The 17,860-nt window shown below is 61.8% G+C and overlaps 2 protein-coding genes across 2 annotated transcripts; one reads left to right on the top strand and one right to left on the bottom strand.

Moving 5' to 3' along the window:
- Positions 1-6,212: 6,212 nt before the first annotated feature.
- FSTL3 (follistatin like 3) lies at positions 6,213-13,834 on the top strand. The gene is made up of 5 exons (XM_079328348.1): positions 6,213-6,358; positions 8,257-8,442; positions 11,170-11,385; positions 12,380-12,607; positions 12,698-13,834. Exons 1-5 carry the CDS (start codon positions 6,301-6,303, stop codon positions 12,748-12,750), a joined length of 741 nt encoding a protein of 246 aa, XP_079184474.1. The 5' UTR covers positions 6,213-6,300; the 3' UTR covers positions 12,751-13,834.
- Positions 13,835-13,917: 83 nt separating this feature from the next.
- PRSS57 (serine protease 57) lies at positions 13,918-17,589 on the bottom strand. Its single transcript, XM_079328418.1, has 5 exons — positions 17,450-17,589; positions 17,190-17,343; positions 16,860-17,004; positions 15,990-16,250; positions 13,918-15,908 (listed from the first exon to the last, which is right to left on the bottom strand). The coding sequence occupies exons 1-5, from the start codon at positions 17,517-17,519 to the stop codon at positions 15,729-15,731; spliced, it is 810 nt and encodes a 269-aa protein (XP_079184544.1). The 5' UTR covers positions 17,520-17,589; the 3' UTR covers positions 13,918-15,728.
- Positions 17,590-17,860: the final 271 nt, after the last annotated feature.

Here is a 17,860-nt window from a genome sequence, read left to right as displayed (position 1 = left end):
CCAAGGGAAGCTCCTTCCCCGCGGTTCCCCAGTGCCCTGTTTCATGGTCGGAGAACAAGTTGCCACTTGATCAAATGGGTGCCGGGTGCCTGTGGGATGGGGGGGGAAGGATCCGGCTCCACTGACTTTGCCCTTCTGGAATTCCCTGACGCAGGAGCTGTGGAAGCTGAACGTGGCAACACTCGTTGGGATGCAAATGGCAGCGGATGTGGATGCACATGGAGATAAGGGCAGCAGAGCAGCTGCGGGCGCACAGCAGTGGGAAGGGACCCCCAAAAGCCCCGTACTCATCTGTTGGGGTTTGCCTCCATGTCAGGACTGCAGCCTCTGCCCATGAGTCCCCTGCCCATCCCTCATTGCTGGTGCTGAGCATGGAGAGGGGATCCCCCTTCTTTGGCGGCTGAGGGTCCCAGACAGCCCCACACCCTGACTTTGGCCCCAGCCATGATTCCTCCGCACAGGGCATGAGCATCCCATGGAGACCCTGTCTGTGATGCTGCTTGGGTGCCCCAAGTTTGGGGGTTCTGTGATTGGCTGTCCCCCTTATTTCTGCAGCCTCTGAGGAAGCTGCGTCTGGTTGGGAGAAAATTTGAGTCACCCTGGGAAGGATTTTCCCACGGTGCTGCAGAAAGGAAAACTGCACCCTCACCCAAGAGGGCTGACGAGGAGGTGACACCTCCCCAGGTAATATCGAGTCATCATTAGACAGAGCCCGCTCCCAAATCGGCCACCCTGCTTGGGAAGGGCAGCGGAAAATATCCCAGGGCTCCCACTGTCTGAGGGGATGGGACAGGGTGGGAGGCTCCTCCAGCAGCTCAGAGTCACCATCCCACCTGGGCTGAGCAGTGGAGAGGACACATGCCCCAGACAGGGGGTCAAGGGATTCCTCCTGGCCTCTGGACCCTGTGTTCCTATAGAAAGTGATGGCTGGAGCTGAAGCCCCCACACTGCCCAGGTGTTGGAAGCAGCTCCAGGAACGGGCTCATCCCAGGCTCTGCCTTGAGCCCTGGGAAGCACAAGCACCTCCTGGAGCAAGAGCAGCTTCCAGAGCAATTCCTGCCAAGTGAGAATAACTGGTGCAGCTGGTCTCCCTGCTCCCCTCCACCCCACATCATATATAATTGCCTATTTTAATTAATAAATTGGAGGCCACTCAAAGGAAAGCGGCGAGATTCCTTACAGACACTGCAGGGATTGTCTACTCGCCTCGAGCCAGTCGTGTCACGGCGGATTTGAATCGGTCTCCTTTGAATTTGCACAGACAGATCAGGAGATTTACATCCCCCACCTCATCTCCTGGAGCCTCACACCTCCAGGCTGTGGGTCTGGATCCCATCTGGCAGTTATCCTGCAGCTCATGGCGACCCAGCGGTGCAGGCTGAGCCCCTTCCTCACCACCACCAGGCTGAGAGGGCTGAGGGACACTGGTGGCCCCAGCCCCACACAGCTCTGATCCCTGGATCAGAAGGGCTGCTGGCATCTTGGTGGTCCTTCCCTGGCCCAGCTGTGCTGTCCCAGTGGCCCATCTTCCCCTGGGAGCAGCCAAGGCAGAGGGGCTCAGGGGAAGTTCATGGTCCCAGGAGGCTGCTTTTGGGCTCCACCAAAAATTTTCCTTTCTCCTTTTTTTTTCTTTTTGGATTCTTTCCCTTTTTATGCTTGGTTTAAACCATTGTTCTTCAAGGGAAATTTTAATGTGAAAAACATGCTTTTCTAACAACTGCCAGCCTGGGCCAAGCAATGAGGCTCTCTGGCTGACAGGGGCTGTGTGGCAGATGTGAGCTCCAGGGAGGATGTGACCTGTGGTGGCTCTGCCCTTGAGTGGCCCACAGGATGAGGATCCTCCAGGGCCACCAAGCTGGGATGTTGGGATTGTAATGCCGATGGGGTCCCTATCCTCTCCATAGTATGGGAGCAGGGCAGCCACCATCCCATCAGTCCCACCCCAACAACTAGCACCTTGCACTGGGAGCGAAGATCAGCGGAGCAGCCGCTGCCCTTCCTGGTGCAGCCCTGCTTCCTTCGGCAGCGCCTCTCCCCAGCCTCCCAAAACGCCCGGAGACTTTAATGACCCGGGAGGTTTTCCCGACTCCCAGCTCTGCTGGAGCCGGTTCAGCTGCACACGGTAGCCCGGCGTTCCGCGGCGCTGCCAGCTCTTCCCTCGAGGCTCGCTTTGCTCCTGCCCCTCGCCGCGGCAGAGGCAGCGATCGCGCCGGGAGCCCGCACGGCCGCCGGCGCTGACTCACGGCTTGTTTACACTCACACACACACACAGACACACACAGAGCCTGTGTCACGCGTGGCCGAGCCCGGCCAGGCCAACCCCACCGTGTGGGCAACGGGATTGTTCCCTAAGGAGCTCGTTAGGGAGGCTGGAAATTGGGGTGTGTGGACAGGAGAGATGTAACTGCAGCCATGAGGCAGCTGCTGAGAGGGACATGTGTGGTCAGAGGTGGCTTCTCCAGGCTGGGCTGCAGGGTGGGATGGGATGGGATGACATTGCTGCCTCTGGCCACTGCTTCCCCACATCCCAGGCTTCCCCACTCCATGTTGTTTGCACCTTGTGGCTCCAAGCACTGATATTTCCCCAGCATGGACAGAGCTCAGAGCATCTCCCATCAGTTCAGGGCAGAGCTGGTGGCACTGTGACTAAAGACAAAAAGAAGAGGTGTTGGGCGAGTTAAGCTCTTGCTGGGGCCTCCCAAAGCACTGGAGAGGTGGAGGACTTTTCTGAGAAGGGGAGAGGGAGTGAATCTCCCCAAGGTGATGCTTCCTGTGGTGCAGGGGCCTGCAGCAGGTCTGGGTTTGAGCATCAGCAGGAGAGATCAGAATTTGATCAGGAATCAAACAGAATGGGTGATCAGATTTGGAGGAGCAGGTCTTGGGAATGTATGTCAGCCTCCCAGCCCTCCCTGCACGCTGGCGCTCCCGCCCTGCCTTCCTTCATCCACAGAAGTGGAAGTGTCCCAGGAACATGAAACGATTACTTGGCGAGGAGAATCCAGCTCAGCACTTCTTGGCATTTGTTCACGGCTTTTCATCTTCAAAGCTCCTTGCAAACATTAGCAAACTAATCCCTGCAACCTTCCTGGGAGATAGCGCAGGATCAAGCAGAGGAGCATTATCTCGCCTCAGCAGATGGGGAAACTGAGGCACGGAGCGGTGACGCTGCCGCCCCAGGGCGCGGGGCGAAGCTCCGTGTCAGCGCTGGGGGTGGAGTGTGCCCATCAAGGTGCCGTCCTGACACTCCACTCTCTCCCCAGACAAGCACTGAGTCAATTCACTGGGCTGGAGCTGTGGGGATACAGGAGAAAATCCCGCCCCAGGGTTAAGGCTGGAGGCAGCAGCCTCAGGGCCGTGCCCTTGGCTCACGCCTTGCTCTGGCCACTCGCCACGTGCTCCAAGGGATGTGACCCTTGTCATCTCCACCCTGTCCCCCTTTGCTGGGTGCACACTGAGCTCTAGTGCTGGCCCTGCTGTGCTGAGCCTGTCCCTGAGAGTTCCTGGAGTCCCATGGATAAAGCTGAGCTGGGGCTGTGGAGCCCCCACCAGCAGCCCCTCTCCCCACTGCAGTGTTTGGCAGCGTTCTGCTTGCATGAGAGAAACTGAGGCATCCCACTGCGGTGAGGAGAGGAATGGGGCCAGGATCACCTTGCTCTGACAGGGAAATGGCAACATCCAGGGCCCCGGCCAACACCTGCCCACAGATCCACGCCGGCGGTATGAAACCTCTGCCCTGACCCTGCGCTCTTCTTCTCAATAGAACCTCTTGTTGCAAATTGCAGCTCTAATTGGTTTAGCAGAGTTTAATTAGCCTGAACTGATGAGAGAGGCGAGATTCCCTCCTTAAAGGAGCCCAGCAGCAGCATGCAGCAGCTGGGGTTTGGGGGGAGAATCGTTGGGTCTGAACCTTGTCCCAAAATCCTGTTGCAGCCCTGACCCAGCGTGGCACCAGTGCCCAGAGGAAAGGTCAGATGTGAAGCCACCATTCACTGTGTTCCAAAGAGCTCCTTTGTCCTGGCTCCAGCGCCTGCCACCGCCCCCAGCCCTGGCCCAGAGGTTCTGTTGTCTCCCTTTGGGTGCTGCAGGGCTTCTTTCCTGCAGATCCCAGGCCAGCTCCTCACCCCACTCACTCCGTGGGTACTGCTGGGACTCAGTCATGCCCTGGGCTATCTGTGGGGTTCAGGGAGGCAGCATCATCCTCTGCATGGGACTGGCCTGTGGAATTTTGCTCCCAGCTTTGCTTGAGAACCAGCCTTGGCCCCCACCTGTGGTATCACCACAGGAAAGTTGCTTTAGCCACAGACAGGAGAGTGGCAAGCAGAGCTCCCAGCATGATTTTCCTGGGAGCTGGGCAGCCTCATCAGGACTCTGAGCACCCTTTGGCTCAAGGACTCACTTCCCTCCTGGCCACCAGACTCCTCCTGCCTTTACATCAGGAGCCTGGCTGCTCCCTTACAGATGCAGCAGCGCCTGCTGCTCCAAGCAAGGTCTGACCCCTTCCCTGCCAGAGACGGCGGTTGTGCAACCCCACTTGCAGCCAAGGAAAATCCCTTCCTGGCCTCTGCGAGCTCCTCTCGCATCCTGGAGCATGTGAGTGAGTGCATCACCACCCACTCGCTCACGGACATCCCGCTTGGAAGTTTGGCTCCCCAGCCCTCTGCCCTTACATGGGCAACCGCTCCGAGGCGGCCGAGCGAGCCTGGGTCACGCCAGCCAGGACAGGGCTGGGAGCAGTGCCAGGGCCAGGGCCAGCAGCACACTGGGAGCCTGGTGGCCAGGGGCTGCTGGCTCTGTCCTTCCCCCCAGGACCCTCCACTGACTCATGGCCAGTGGTCCCTGTCCCCAGCACACACTGTCTGGAGGTGCCAAGTGCTGCAGGGCTCCTGTACCTGCAGGTGGCCTCAATGCCACCTGGGGTAAACCCGACTCTCCCCATTCCCGACCCCTCCCTAGGGAGGGAAGATCTGCCTTGATGAGAGCCAGCCTGCTGACTGGAGGGATGGAGATGTGGCAGTGCCAGTGACACTGCTCTCTGTCCCTGCTGGCGCATGGCATTGCACCCGCTCCCCTTGTCATGGAACTCAGGCTGCTCCACGTCCCACTAGACCAAAGCTGTGTCCAGCCCCATCCCACGCCAAACCAAGCTTCTTGTGCTGTGCTGGCACCACTCAGAGCCAGGAGGCTGCTGCTGGGCCGGAGGGGTGGTGCAGGGTCCCTGAAAGAGCCCGGCTCAGCCCTGCCGAAAACATGACCTCAGCTGGGGCCAGTGCACGGGGTGAAACGTTCCTCAGCTGCATGGCCAGGAGCCGGACAAGGCACTTGGGGCTGGAGAGGGCCCTGGGCTGTGGCAGAGAGCCCTGTGTCCCCAGAGCTCTGCCTGCAGAGCAGGGTGACAGCCCCTGGTGCATCCTGACCCCCTTCAGACAGGTGAGGGATCTCTCTGTGGTGGCACCAAGCAAGAAGCAAGGCCAAACCTGACCTGCTTTGCCCTGGGTTCTCTGCTGCCCTCCCCTGTCCTGTAGGAGCCCCACAAAGCCTGAAAGCCTGGCAGCACTGGCCCTACTGCAGGTCCCCAGCCCAGGGGAACTGTTCAGCCGCCAGATGAAGCAGTCCTCATGGTGACAGGGACATCTGTGGAGGACAGGGACAGCACGTGCCATAGGGGTATGGCTCCACAGTTCTTCTCCTTCCTCTCCTTGCCTGGCAAGGCTCAAGGTGTGCCTCAGTTTCCCTCTGTGTGTTGGGGGTGATGTTGGGTACCAGCCGAGCTGTGGGAGTGTTTGGGGAGCAGAGGTGAAAGGAGCCATAGATGAGACAGCCCACACCGTACCCCTGCTGCCAGCCAGGGCTGCTTTGGGAGGAGGCAGATTTGGGTTCATGCGAGGATGGGTGGGGAAGGCACAGCCGTGCGGGCAGCGGTCTGGACTCCCCCTCGCTTCGGGGTCTGCCCAGACACCGCTCTGCTCCGCTCCACCCCGATCACGGAGGGCACCCCCAAACCTTCCCCGACCCACCTCAGTGCCGGGGTGCCGGTCCCCGCCCTCTCCTGGGGACGCACGGACACGACGCCCCCCGCCCACTCGGTGACGATCAGACCCTCATCGCCTCCCGCCGCCCCCCCGCGCTCATCCCCCTCGCTGCCCCCCGACTCTGCCCCCGCCCCGGCCCCCCCGCGCCGCCCCGCCCGGTGATTCACGCCGCCCCGCCGCTTTATAGCTCCGTCGGCCTCGCCGCCGCCTCACAGCAACAGGTCACCGGAGCGCCCCGGCCCGTCCCGGCCCGTCCCCGCCCGGCCCGGCCATGCCGCTGCGGCTGGCGCTCTGCCTGCTGGCGCTCTGCAGCCCCGCCGCCGCGCACGGTAAGAGCCACGGGGGTCCCGGTCCCGGCGGGGCTCCCGAAGCTGCCTGTCCGCCCGCTCCGCTCCGCCCCGGCCGCCGGTAACGCCGCTCCGCCGGCAGGTGTTCGGGGCGGGGGCGGCCCGGCCCGGGGTCGCGTTGCCGTTATCCCGGCGGCAGCCCCGGGCACCGCTGTCCCGTCCCGCCGGGTGGATGCCGGGCTCTCGGCGGTGCAAACCCGCTTTACCGGGCGGAGCGGCGGCTGCCGGGTGCCCGGCGGGGTCGCTCGGGTGTCCCGGTCCCCGTTGTCCCTCCGTCGGGCGGGTCCCGTGGCTCCGCGGCGGGAGCGACCGCCCGGGTCCCGCCCGGTGCCGCTGCCCGACCCCGGCATCCCGCACCGGTGTGTCCCGGGGGATTCCCGGGCTGCGGGCGGCACAGTCGGCTCGGGACTGCGTGTCCCCGGTGGGACGGGCCGGGAGCGGAGCCGGTCCGTGACTGGGGTGTGGAGCACGGAGCTTGGTTCCGCTGCCGGTGCTAGCGGCTTTCGGCGTGCCTGGGCGGCGTCGGGACAGTGGGAGAGGCCGTCCCGAGACCCCGGACCGGGGCTCTATCAGCCCTTCCCAGCGCCTCGGAGCCGTGCGGTGCAGCCGATGTCGCCTCTCCGGGAGTTTCCACCTTCCCCTCGCACGATGCTGGATGTTCCGTGGGGTGTGGGGGCCGCGCGGTGCTGTAACGGGAAATTGAGCTTGGAAGAGCAACTGGACAAGTCCGTGGAGGATAAACCCCGATGGCAGCCGCGTGCTGGAGCGGCTGGCTCTGCCCGAGGTGTCCCGGCGCTGGTTCCCGCAGCCCGAGGGTTTTGCTCCATCCACGGCTGCCCCGCAGATGCAGCCGGGCTGGGAGCCGCATGTGTTTGTGACCGAACCAGAATCGTGTGCATGGGGAAGGAGAGGGGCACAGAGGGTCTGGGGTGGGGGCGGGCTCCGCTTTGGAGCAGGGTGAATCCTGCTTAGGAGGGGAGCAACTCCCGCCTGGCAGCTCAAGACCCGTCCCTGCCCCCATCCCTCCTTTCCATCTTTCGCCGTTTAGCAAACCTCAAGCACAGCTAATGAGAGCACGAACCCAAATAAGCGTCACAAGAGGCTGGTTTGCAGAGGCGGAAATTGCAAAGAAATCACTCACAAAAAAAAAAAAAAAAAAAAAAAATCATCTAACTGATTCGCTGGTGGGTCACGGAACAAACAGGCTTTTGAGTCAGAGGGATCCGGTGCCGCGGGTCTGGCCCGGACCCAAGGGCTGGGGCAAGTGCCCTGTGCTCCAGCAGCTGGCTCAGATGCTCCTTGCAGAGGCTGTGGGTGTCGGGCTCCCGTGTCAGGGAACAGTTCCATCCCTCTGTGGGGCCCTTAGCACATGCCAGGAGATCCAGCATTCACAGCAGCCACCCACTGGTCCCACTCTGTCTGCTGTCCTGGGCTGGGACCCCTCTCTGTGGAGCCAGGCAGGAACTGGGCAGAGATGCAGGCAGGGTATGGCAAGGGAGAGGCAAGCTACAAACCCAGATCCTGGCTGGCAAGCTGGGCATCTCCCAGAGCATCAGGGGAAGTGCTGGGATAACTGTTCCATCCCTGTGGTCCAAGTGCTGCGTTTGGAGCCTGTTGGCAGAAGAGGGCTGGCAGCAGTGTTGGGGTGGCCATGGGAGCACTGAGTTGCCACACCAGGGACTCGTGGGGATGCCTGCCCTGGGACAACTATTGTGCCACAGGAGCCAGCACAGAGCATCTCTGGGTTCCCCGAATTGTCACAACACTGGAGTGATCCCAGTGCCTCTGCCCCAAGGTGGTCCAGCCACAGCCATGATCTCACTGCCCTTCACAGGGGTCCTGGCACAGCAGGGATTCCTCACCCTCTGCCCTCTCCACAGGTGGAATCTGCTGGCTGCAACAGGGGAAGGAGGCCAAGTGCACCATGATCCTGAAGACAGGCGTGACGTGGGAGGAATGCTGTGCCAACGGCAACGTGGACGTGGCCTGGTCTAACTACACCTACCCAGGCAACAAGATCAGCCTGCTGGGCTTCCTGGGGCTGGTGACCTGCCACCCCTGCAAAGGTGAGGAGGTTTGGGGGTGAGACACTGCTATGGGGCTGAGCTCTGCCCACAGGGAATGTGTGGAACCATGGGGAAAATACTCATTGTCTGCAGCTCTGGGTGATGCAGCAGCACAGAGCTGGGCTGCCCCTCACCAGACAGGGCTGTCTTTGGTGGTCTGGGACAGCACAGGGACCCCAGGGACTGCTGACCCCAAGCTCCTGCTGCTGCAGCTCCTGGATGGATGCTGCTGTGGATCAGGGCTGGCGGGACAGCCTGTGTCCCCCGGCTGCTCTCGTTTAGAGTGTATTTTAGTTGCTCTCCCAGTGGAGAGGGATGCATGACCCAGGTCTTGGCAGGGCAGCCAAGTGCAGGGAGAGGATCTGGGGCTGGCTGTTCCCAAGTTAACCCCTCTGCGCTGGGGCCTCCCTCCCCTGCCCTCACCACGGCTGCTCAGAAGGAAACTTCGTCAGGTTTTTCTAAGGAAAGAAGATCTATTTCTTCCCCTCTGCTGCCCCTCGCTCCTCCCAGCGCGTGTGTGAAATGGCTTTATGTAACGGGCAGTTCCAGAAGTGGAAACTCTCCAGCTGTGAGTTCCAGCCCCGCCAGATGTTTTGGCGTGTGCCGGAGCTGCAGATCCTCCAGCACTTTCGTGGCTGTGCGAGAACACGCTCGAGGACCTTCTGCCCGCAGGAGGCAGGAGCAGGGCTTTGGAAGGTCATGTTGTTATTTGCTTAAAGGGGAAAAGGTTTTTAACAAAACCACTTCCCTCAGCACTGCCACAAAGGCAGGTCCTCAGGCCTGTCCTGCTGCAGCTTGGGGCTGTACACCGTGCCAATCAAAGCTGAGTGAGATCCTGGCCCTGGTCCCATCCCTGCTTGGAGGGAGCTGGGAGCACTGGGACCCTCTCCAGAGGGCTCCCCTGTGCTGGAGGCAAAGTGTAGTGGGGACAGGCAGTCCTCAACCAGGCTCACCTCACTTGCCTCTTTTGGGAGGCTGGGGGACTCGGGGAGGGCTGATAGTGGCCACCATGGTGGGGGCTGTGGTTCCTGGGGTTTATTGGTGTCTGGCAGGAGGATCTTTGAGGAAACCGCTGGAGAGCCTGGCCAGCATGTGCACCACAACCCCCCCACCCTCAGCCGGCCCTGCCTGTCCCATCCAGATGGAGCTGGTGCTGCTCCTCACCAGGCTCCAGAGGCCTTGGAAGAGGGTGGATAACAGGAGCTGTGCTCCCACTCCCTGGGCTTGTGAGGCTGGGAGAGGTTACTCCAGGATAAAGTGGGCTGCAGCAGGGGCAGCCAGGGATGGTGCTGGCTGGACCCTGGGGGCTCTGCAAATGGGTCTCTGGGGGGAGGTGAAATTCCTGCCTCCAGCTGCTGGGGACATGGTGTCCCCCCCAAGGACCCAGTGCAGGGGGAAGCCAGGCTGCAGGGTTGGGGTCACAGGCGGATTCTCCAACTGCTCCAACTATCCCTTGCTGATGATTGGACTCTGCACTGCTGGCAATATATCAGAGTGAAGGGTAATAGGGTCTTGTTTGCTCTGGCAGCCTTGGGACATGGAGCTGTCCCCTTCTGTCCTGGGGTCCCCCAGTCTCACCCTTCTCTCCCCTGGGACAGGCCCCAGCTATGGAAATAAGAGAGCAAGATGGGAAACTGTTTCCCAGCAGGGAATTTCCCCCAGGGACAGCTGAGCCAAGCAGACAGGGAATTTCCCCTTCTTTCTTCTTCTTCTCCTCATCCTCCTCTTCCTCCCCCTCCTCCTCCTCCATGTCTCCTAAGGTGGCCCATCTCCCACAGGGAAATCCCCCTCTGTGTCTCCCAGAGCTCGCAGCACACACCCTGTCTGTAGGATCCTTCCTTCTGGGGGTGAATCCCTACCTTTGGAAGCCTTTTGGTCCTGCCCTGCCTTCCTCTCCATGGGTGCTGCTGGGTCCTGGCAGTGCCTGTGTCCTGGGAGCTATGGGGGCGTTTTTGGGATGAGGGATGTGTGTGTTTTGGGAGGCAAAGCTGCCCCAGCCAGAGCCCCCCATCCCTGCTGCTGACCCTTTTGCCTGTCCTTGCAGAAGCACCAGTGTCTGGGCCCCTGGACACCAGGATGGGCCCCTGCTTGGAGCTGGCAGCCCCTCTCCATCCCCGCCGGCGTGGGCACGGTCCTGGGGCACTGGCAGGACCCCCTGAACCTGGCCCCCACGCTGGCCGGGAGGTGACCCGGGGGGACAAAGCATCTGCCTGTCTGGGGAGCGGCGCTGGCTGCTGCCTCCCTCTCTTGTGTTCCAGTCACGGAGCGAGACAGGGCCGGGCATTGTCTGCTGGGAGCGGCATTCCCCATCGCCCGGACAACTCGCGAAGCCCAGCTCCTTCTGGAGGAACTGGGGCCTTGTAGAGATAGATTCTTTTTTTTTTTTTTTTTTCCATTGCACAAGAAAATGAAATGTCTCCTTCCAAAGCATAAATAGATGGGAAGGAGTGAGCTGGTGCTGAGCGGAGCCGGGGCTCCGGCTGGGGTGAGCACTGGAGGATTGTGTGGAGTCGCAGCCAACGACCTGCTCCTTGGAGGAGCTGAGCAGATCCAGATGCTGCTGGGACAGCCCGGCGTCAGCAGGCGTGCTGTGACCCTGGGGGCGTTTGGGACCACGAGGGCGATGCTGTCCCTGTCCCCCTTGGTGTCACACGCCGGGGGATGGACCCTCCCCTGGTGGGGAGCAGCCAGTGCTGCGCCCTCATTGCTGCTGCTCTCTGTCCCCAGAGAGCTGCGAGGGGGTGGTGTGCGGCCCCGACAAGGTCTGCAAGATGAAGCACGGGCGTCCCCAGTGTGCCTGTGCCCCCGACTGCTCCAGCCTGCCCCGCAAGCTGCAGGTCTGTGGCTCTGATGGCTACACCTACCGGGACGAGTGCGACCTGCTGACGGCCAAGTGCAGAGACCACCCCGACCTCGAAGTGATGTACCAGGGCAAATGCAAAAGTAGGTGCAATCGTGCCCCTATCCCACTGCATCTCATCCCCATCCTGTCCTGGTCCTATCCCCATTCCCTGAGGTACAAGGAGGGAGAGTCTGTCCTGGTACACGGCACATGGGTTTCATTGCCCCTTGAGGGGACATTGCAGCTTGTTGGTGCAATGGGGTTTGGTCTTGCCACAGGCTGAGCAGTAACAGTCCCTAAAATGTCATTTACAAACGTCAAGCCCCTTTTTTTCCTCTTTTGTAAAGAGTGCAGCGATCCTCCCAGCCCTGCCAAGAGCTGTCAGAAGGATTATGGTTATTTTTCCAGCCCTCCTTTCTGGAAGGCTTTGCCTGTCGAGCTCTGGGCTGCGCAGGGAAAACGTGGGGCAAGAAATGGGAGTTGGGAGCTGCAGATGCCAAATCTTCCAATCCATCAGGGAAAGAGAGGAGGGTGGAGGGACGATGGGGTGCACGAGCCTCCACCCACCCCAGCAGAGCCCTGTGCAGGGCCTGATCCTGCTGCGCAGGCTCCCTCCACCCCCGTGCGCCCTCGTTCCAGCGCTGGGTCTGGTCCAGGGTGACCCTGCCCTTCCCTCTCGCCGGGGCCAGCACGGCAGCTGCCAGCCTGGCCGCAGTGGCTGCTGCTTCCCTGCCAAGGCACCTGCGTGCGGCCGCTGGCCCAGCCAGGTCCCGCTGCGCCGAGCGGGCTCAGCCCCGCGCTCTGCTGCTGCAGCTGGACCTTGGCTCCTCCCGCGTGGCAAAGCTCTGGCCAGGGCCGAGCCTGGGGACTCAAGGTCATCAGCTCCCTTGTGCTCAGGATGCCGGCCCCTGCCAGCCCCTGCCCTTGGGAGCGTCGCTGATCAGGACCCTCCTGCCTCTGGCTCTGCTCTGTCCCCTGGTAGCAGGAGGAGGGAGGGTTTCCCTTGGGTGATGCCCAAAGCCTGCCTGGGGTGAAGCAGCTGTGGGCAGGGGGTGGCCGTCCCTGGGGTCACTCCAACCCTGTGCTTCCCTGCAGAGTCCTGCTCCAGCGTGGTGTGTCCTGGCACCCACACCTGCGTGGTGGACCAGACAGGCAGTGCCCACTGCGTGATGTGCCGGACAGCCCCCTGCCCTGAGCCCACCAGCCTGGACCATGCCCTTTGTGGAAACAACAACGTCACCTACCCCTCGGCGTGCCACCTGCGGCGAGCCACCTGCCACCGCGGCCGCTCCATCGGCGTGCGCCACTACGGGAGCTGCTCAGGTGAGCAGGGTGGGGCAGGGGGCAGCGGGCACGGACCCCCAGCACCTGCTCACCCCTCACCCCTCTCTCACCACTCCCCTCTGTTTCCAGCTGCGGCCAAATTCTCCTCAGAGACTGACAGCGTGGAGGAGAACTACGTGTGAATCGTCCCTCGGCCGAGCCGGAGCTGGGAGACAGGGGCATTATGTGTATATTGTACAAACCATATACCTGATATTTATTAAGATAAAAAGATCCTTATTTATCCCTGTGTATGTTAAGCAGTCGCAGGGGGCTCGATTCCCATCCTGCCGGCCAGGGAGCAGGGGAGGGGGCTCATGGGATGCTCTGGTGCCCGGCAGAGTGGCCGGTGCCCTTCCCCGCTGTCGGTGCGGTGTGGAGGGGTGTCTGTGGGCCCCCCCACACGTGTCCTTGGCCGGCAGCCCTGGGCCTATTTATTTTTGGATTAATTCTCGGTACTCTGCTGACGTTTCTGGCCAGGACCTCGAGGTCTAGAGGGAATCTGCGCTTTCGCCTTCCCTGAGGGGCTCGGCCCCAGCTGCCAGTGGCAGGAAAGGCAGTGCACGCTGCATCAGATTGGAGAGAGATAGATATATATTTTTCTATATATATATATATAAAAAAATACATGTATGTTATTGTCTCCTAAAATTTCAGCATGTGTGTGTTCAAATGGATTTCAGTTTAGGTTTTCCCAGGCCCGTTCAGACCAGGCTCCCACCATCTTTGGAGGTGACGCCGGTGCCCGGAGGGCTGGTGCAGTGGCAGCCCTGGGGGGGCACAGACTGTCCCCCTCCCCAGAGCTCATCGTCCGGGACAGCTGCCCCCAGCCCTCCTAATCCCTGCCTGCCAGAACAGCTTTGGGCACAGCCCGGGCTGCAGGGGGAGCTAGTCCTGTCTACCCCCCAGGACCCCTCACCATGGCTGTGTGGCCCCTGCACCCCCTGCTCTGCCCACACCTGTATTTATTTTTACTCCTTCTCTCATTTCTTCCATTGTCACCTGTGTAAATACCAGCTCAGCTCTGAAACCAAAAAGCTCTTGACTTTATATAAATATCATATATATATTATATATAAAAATACCTTATTTTCTATTTTTGTATGATTGGGTTCTGACCCCCAAGGTAGAAGCTTTGGGAACATCCACATTCCCTATTCCATATTGTTGGGGCATTTTACGGCTGTGTTATGATTTGGATTACAATTAAAAACCAGAATAAACAGTGGTGCGTGTCAGGTTTTGTTGGTGGGTTCTGGGGTTGCAGGAAACATTGCTCTCCTTGAGGCTGTTCATCCACACCAGGGTTTAGGGATATGGGGAGCCCCTCGCAGCCATGAGGAGCCTCATTCCCTCTGCTCCAGCGTGGGGTTTTTCAGCCCTGCCGAGGCAGCTCTGTGCGGTGGGAGGGAAGGGGAGAGCGGGGAAGAGCAACCCGCGACGCAGATAAATCTGTTCCCAATCTCGGGCCGTGCCATGAGGGTTTGGTATTTCACAAAACAATTCCTGCCGGTAATTGGGTCCCGATGTGGGATGTTTCCCGGGCAGCAGCCTGCGGCTTGGCGTGCTGAGCTCCACGGGAACTGCTGCCGGATCCCCCTCAGCCGCATCCCCTGTGCCGGGGGCCGGCATGGCACAGCCCCTGACCCCTGCCCAATCCCCTCAGAGTCACGACCAGCCCGGGAGCGCATCACAGAGAACCATGGAAGCATTTAGGTTGGAAAAGACATCTCAGATGACCCGAAGCAGGCATGGGGGGTTCTCCTACAGCCCCTGTCTGCTCGCCCAGCTCAGCCAGCACTGTCCCCCTGCTTTTGGGGTGGGTGTCCAGGAGTTCTCCAAACACTGCCCATGCCTTTCTAAGTGCCACCACACGCTGTGGTGTGTGGCCCGGGTTCCTCCGCGGCCGCCCGCAGCGCTCCCTGCGCACGGCAGCTCCCGGTGCCGCCCGCCCCGCCGCAGGCTCCGGCCCCGGAGCGGCTGGCGGGTGGCTCCGTGCCGAGCCCGCGGGCACGGGCTGCGGCGGCAACGGCAGCTCCTGTGATGAGCGGGAGATTTCAGCTTCCAAAACACGGCTGTGAGTCAGGCGCCGCCTTCCCACCGGTTTTTGGGTGGTCTGGGACAAGCCGGGACAGGCGCCGGCTCTCCAGGCTCTCTGCCAGCGCGGATGCCCTCGGGCTGGCAGTGCTGTCCCGGCGTTCCAGGGGGTCTCTGCCCCACGCTGTCACTGCCAGCACCCCACTGGGATTTGGGGCTTCTTTGGAGGCTGGCAGCCTGGCAGGGATCTGCCGGATGTCCCCAAGGCCACCGATGCCTGCGGCTTGCATCTCCTGACCCCGCGCAAGGCCCTGCAGCGGCCAAGGCGTGCCAGCAATTTGCAGATAAAACAAACAGCCAGGAGCAGGGAATGTCTGGGTCTGTCCCCGGAGACACCGGGCAGAGCCACACGTGTCTCAGCTGAGACCCGGCAGCAGCTCGGCACACGTCTGCCGGCCACTGCGGGCACCGCGCTCCCGTCTAGCGCGGGGGAGGCGGGTGAGGCTCCCGACGGGATCCCGATCGCTGTGGGCTCCGCCAGCGCAGCTGGGAGCCCGCCTGCCCCCGGGGGGTGTCTGTGGTTCCCCTCTTTGGGGGGTCACGTCGCGCGGTGGGGAGGGTGCGGTGTGGGACGGGATGGAACAGGATGAGGCGGGATGGGATGAGACGGAGTGGGACGGGATGGGGAGCCGCACCCCGGCGGGAAGGCAGCTGGGGATGCTTCTGGGGTGGCAGCACCTGGATCTGCGGATCCTGGCTCCTCCTGCACCCCCTGCTCCATCCACACATGCCCAGGACAAGTCTGGGGGGACCAAACACAAAGGCGGAGCAGTGGGATGGGGACTGAGGGTTTATTGAGGAAGGTAAATGTTGCCACTGTAGCCTAGGTGGGTACATAAGGTGTAGCCTAGGGGGTACACAACACCCCTTGCCAATGGGCCGAGGGGTGCTCCTGCCCTGAGCATCAGCTCCCAGCCCCTCCAGAGCTGGATGATGTGTTCTCCTCTCTTCCTCTTCTCCCTTACCATGGGACATCTTGGCCCCTCTTCCCACAGCCCGCCGGCCCCCAGGACTCTGAGCCACGCTAGGGTTTCACCCACCCCTTCCGATGGCGGAACCCTTGCACAACGTGATGGACCCAGTCAATGTAGCTGGAGATCTTGGTGTAGATGTCAGGGAACCGGCGGTCCCCACATCTCTCCCCAGAGAAGGAGACGATGCCATAAACCTTGTCCTTGAAGACCAGGGGTCCTCCGGAGTCACCCTGCAAAACGAGGGGGTTGGAGGGAGATCTGAGGGTCTCTTGGGGGGACAGTGTGGGGCGGGGGGTCGGGCGTGCACTCACAGCACAGACGCCCTGCAGCGTGGTGTTGCGGCTGGCCGCGCACATCATGTTGGCCGTGACCTTGCCCCTCCACAGCGTCCGGCACAGGCTGCGCTTGATGATGGTGGTGCTGGTCTCCATCAGCTCGGTGGGCTGGTCTCCAAAGTTGGAGGTGTCCCCCCAGCCCACCACATAGCAGACAGTGCCGGGCTTCAGGTCGATGTGCGGTGAGGGCAGGCGGATCCGCTTCACATAGTCGTTCAGCGTGGCTGATCTGTTCAGCTGGGCGGGCAGTGAGGGCGTGGGTGGCTTTGCTGCTGGGGCAGAGCCCCCCAGCTGCCTCTGCCTGCTTCTCCCTCGCACCCCAGCTCACTGCTCCTGCTGACCCACCCAGCCCTGCCCTTCCCTCTTCAGGGGTTGGGCCCCTCCCTGGCAGCCCCTCTGCACTGGTCCCAGTTTGCTGCAGAGACTGGCTGCCCAGGAGCCGCTGACCCGCGCAGGGTCGGGTGTCCTCAGTGCTTCCATCACACCCCACGGTGCGGTCCTGCTTCTCCGGAGAAGCACTGACATCTAGTGTCGGCTCGGCCCCTCGTGGGGCACCCCACCTCCTCCCGGAGCCCTGGGGCCGTGGGGCACCCATCCTCCCTCCCGGTGATCCGGGACCGTGGACATCCCAGCTCCCTCCCAGTATCCTGGGGTCATGGGGCACCCCATTTCCTGCTGCGCCCCAGGACTGTGGGGCACCCCATCTCCCTCTCACACCCCAGGGTTGTGGGGCACCCCGCATCCCTCTCACACTCCAAGGCTTAGGGGGTTCCCCGCTTCCCTCTCACACCCCAGGACTCTGGGATACCCCACTGCCCAGCCGCTGGGTGCCCCGTGCAGACTCACCCGGAGCAGGCGGATGTCATTATCCACGACACGGGGTTTGTACAGTGGGTGGGCGATGGACTCGTCCACGCTGAAGATCTGCTGGGATTCCTCGGGCTCCTGCAGCCGGTGGGCTCCCAGCACCACGCGCACTGAGGGGCTGCGCCTGTGGCCAAGGCGGGGCTGAGAGGGCGCTGCTGTGGCTGGTGGCCATCGGGGAGGGAGGGATGGCCAGGGGGAATTCAAGGAGGGCACAGGGGGGGCAGCTTAACCCCTTGGGATGGGGTTATTTGTTAGAAGGGGACACACCATGTCCAGAGGGCACGTGTCCCACGTGGGGACAAGGCTCACCTGGGAATGAGGCAGTGGGCAGCTGTCATCACCCACTTGGGCCACACCAGGAAGCCCCCACATTGGTGCTGCCCGTCTATCTGGATGGAGGCGATGAAGGGCCGGGAATGGGGCACTGCTGCCTTTCCCCCGATGATCTGGCTCCCCTGGGTGCCTGGTGGGTGCAGGTGATCATTGGCCTCTCCCGTGCCATAGGGGGAGTCCAGAGCTCCTATGTCCCACCCCGGGGATCTGCCCTGGTACTCCAGTTCTCTCATTACCTGCCGGGGCCAGAGCTGAGAGCAGGATGGAGCCTCCCAGGCTGAGGATGAAGAGCCCTGCTGTGACCATGGTGGCACAGAGTGGGCCACTGCCACCACCGCTGGGGCTGTTGAGAGTGGGGGTGCTTAAATCCCTCCAGGGGTTGGGCCTTGGGATGGGGGCGGGTATTTCCCTCCCGCTTCCTCCTCTCCTGGTGTTGCTGCTTTATGCAATTCAGGGGGTCAGGGGACCTGGCAGCTCCGTGCAGCTTCCCCCAGAGTGGGAGATGGGGAGCAGAGCAGCTTTCAGCCCTGACTCCTCTTGTGCCTTGAGCTAACAGGGATGAAACCCCTCTCGGCAGGGAGGTGGCAGCAGCGGGGCCCCAGGACATTTGTCAGACTTGACAGGGTCCCCGGGATTGCTGTGGGTGA

This window comes from Erithacus rubecula, assembly GCF_903797595.1.
Source record: "Erithacus rubecula genome assembly, chromosome: 28".
In the NCBI taxonomy this organism is placed as follows: Eukaryota; Metazoa; Chordata; class Aves; order Passeriformes; family Muscicapidae; genus Erithacus; species Erithacus rubecula.
Note: the sequence above shows the minus strand (reverse complement) of the source record. Positions and strands in the feature narration are given on the sequence as shown.

Bases quoted from the DNA above. Each gene is read 5' to 3' on its own strand.
- FSTL3 (XM_079328348.1), top strand. From the start codon at position 6,301: ATGCCGCTGCGGCTGGCGCTCTGCCTGCTGGCGCTCTGCAGCCCCGCC. The intron at 8,443-11,169 runs GTGAGGAGGTTT...CTCTGTCCCCAG, and splicing joins GACCTGCCACCCCTGCAAAG to AGAGCTGCGAGGGGGTGGTG. The intron at 12,608-12,697 runs GTGAGCAGGGTG...CTCTGTTTCCAG, and splicing joins CCACTACGGGAGCTGCTCAG to CTGCGGCCAAATTCTCCTCA.
- PRSS57 (XM_079328418.1), bottom strand. From the start codon at position 17,519: ATGGTCACAGCAGGGCTCTTCATCCTCAGCCTGGGAGGCTCCATCCTG. The intron at 17,005-17,189 runs GTGAGCCTTGTC...CCTTGGCCACAG, and splicing joins GCCCACTGCCTCATTCCCAG to GCGCAGCCCCTCAGTGCGCG. The intron at 15,909-15,989 runs GTGAGTGCACGC...CTCGTTTTGCAG, and splicing joins CGCTGCAGGGCGTCTGTGCT to GGTGACTCCGGAGGACCCCT.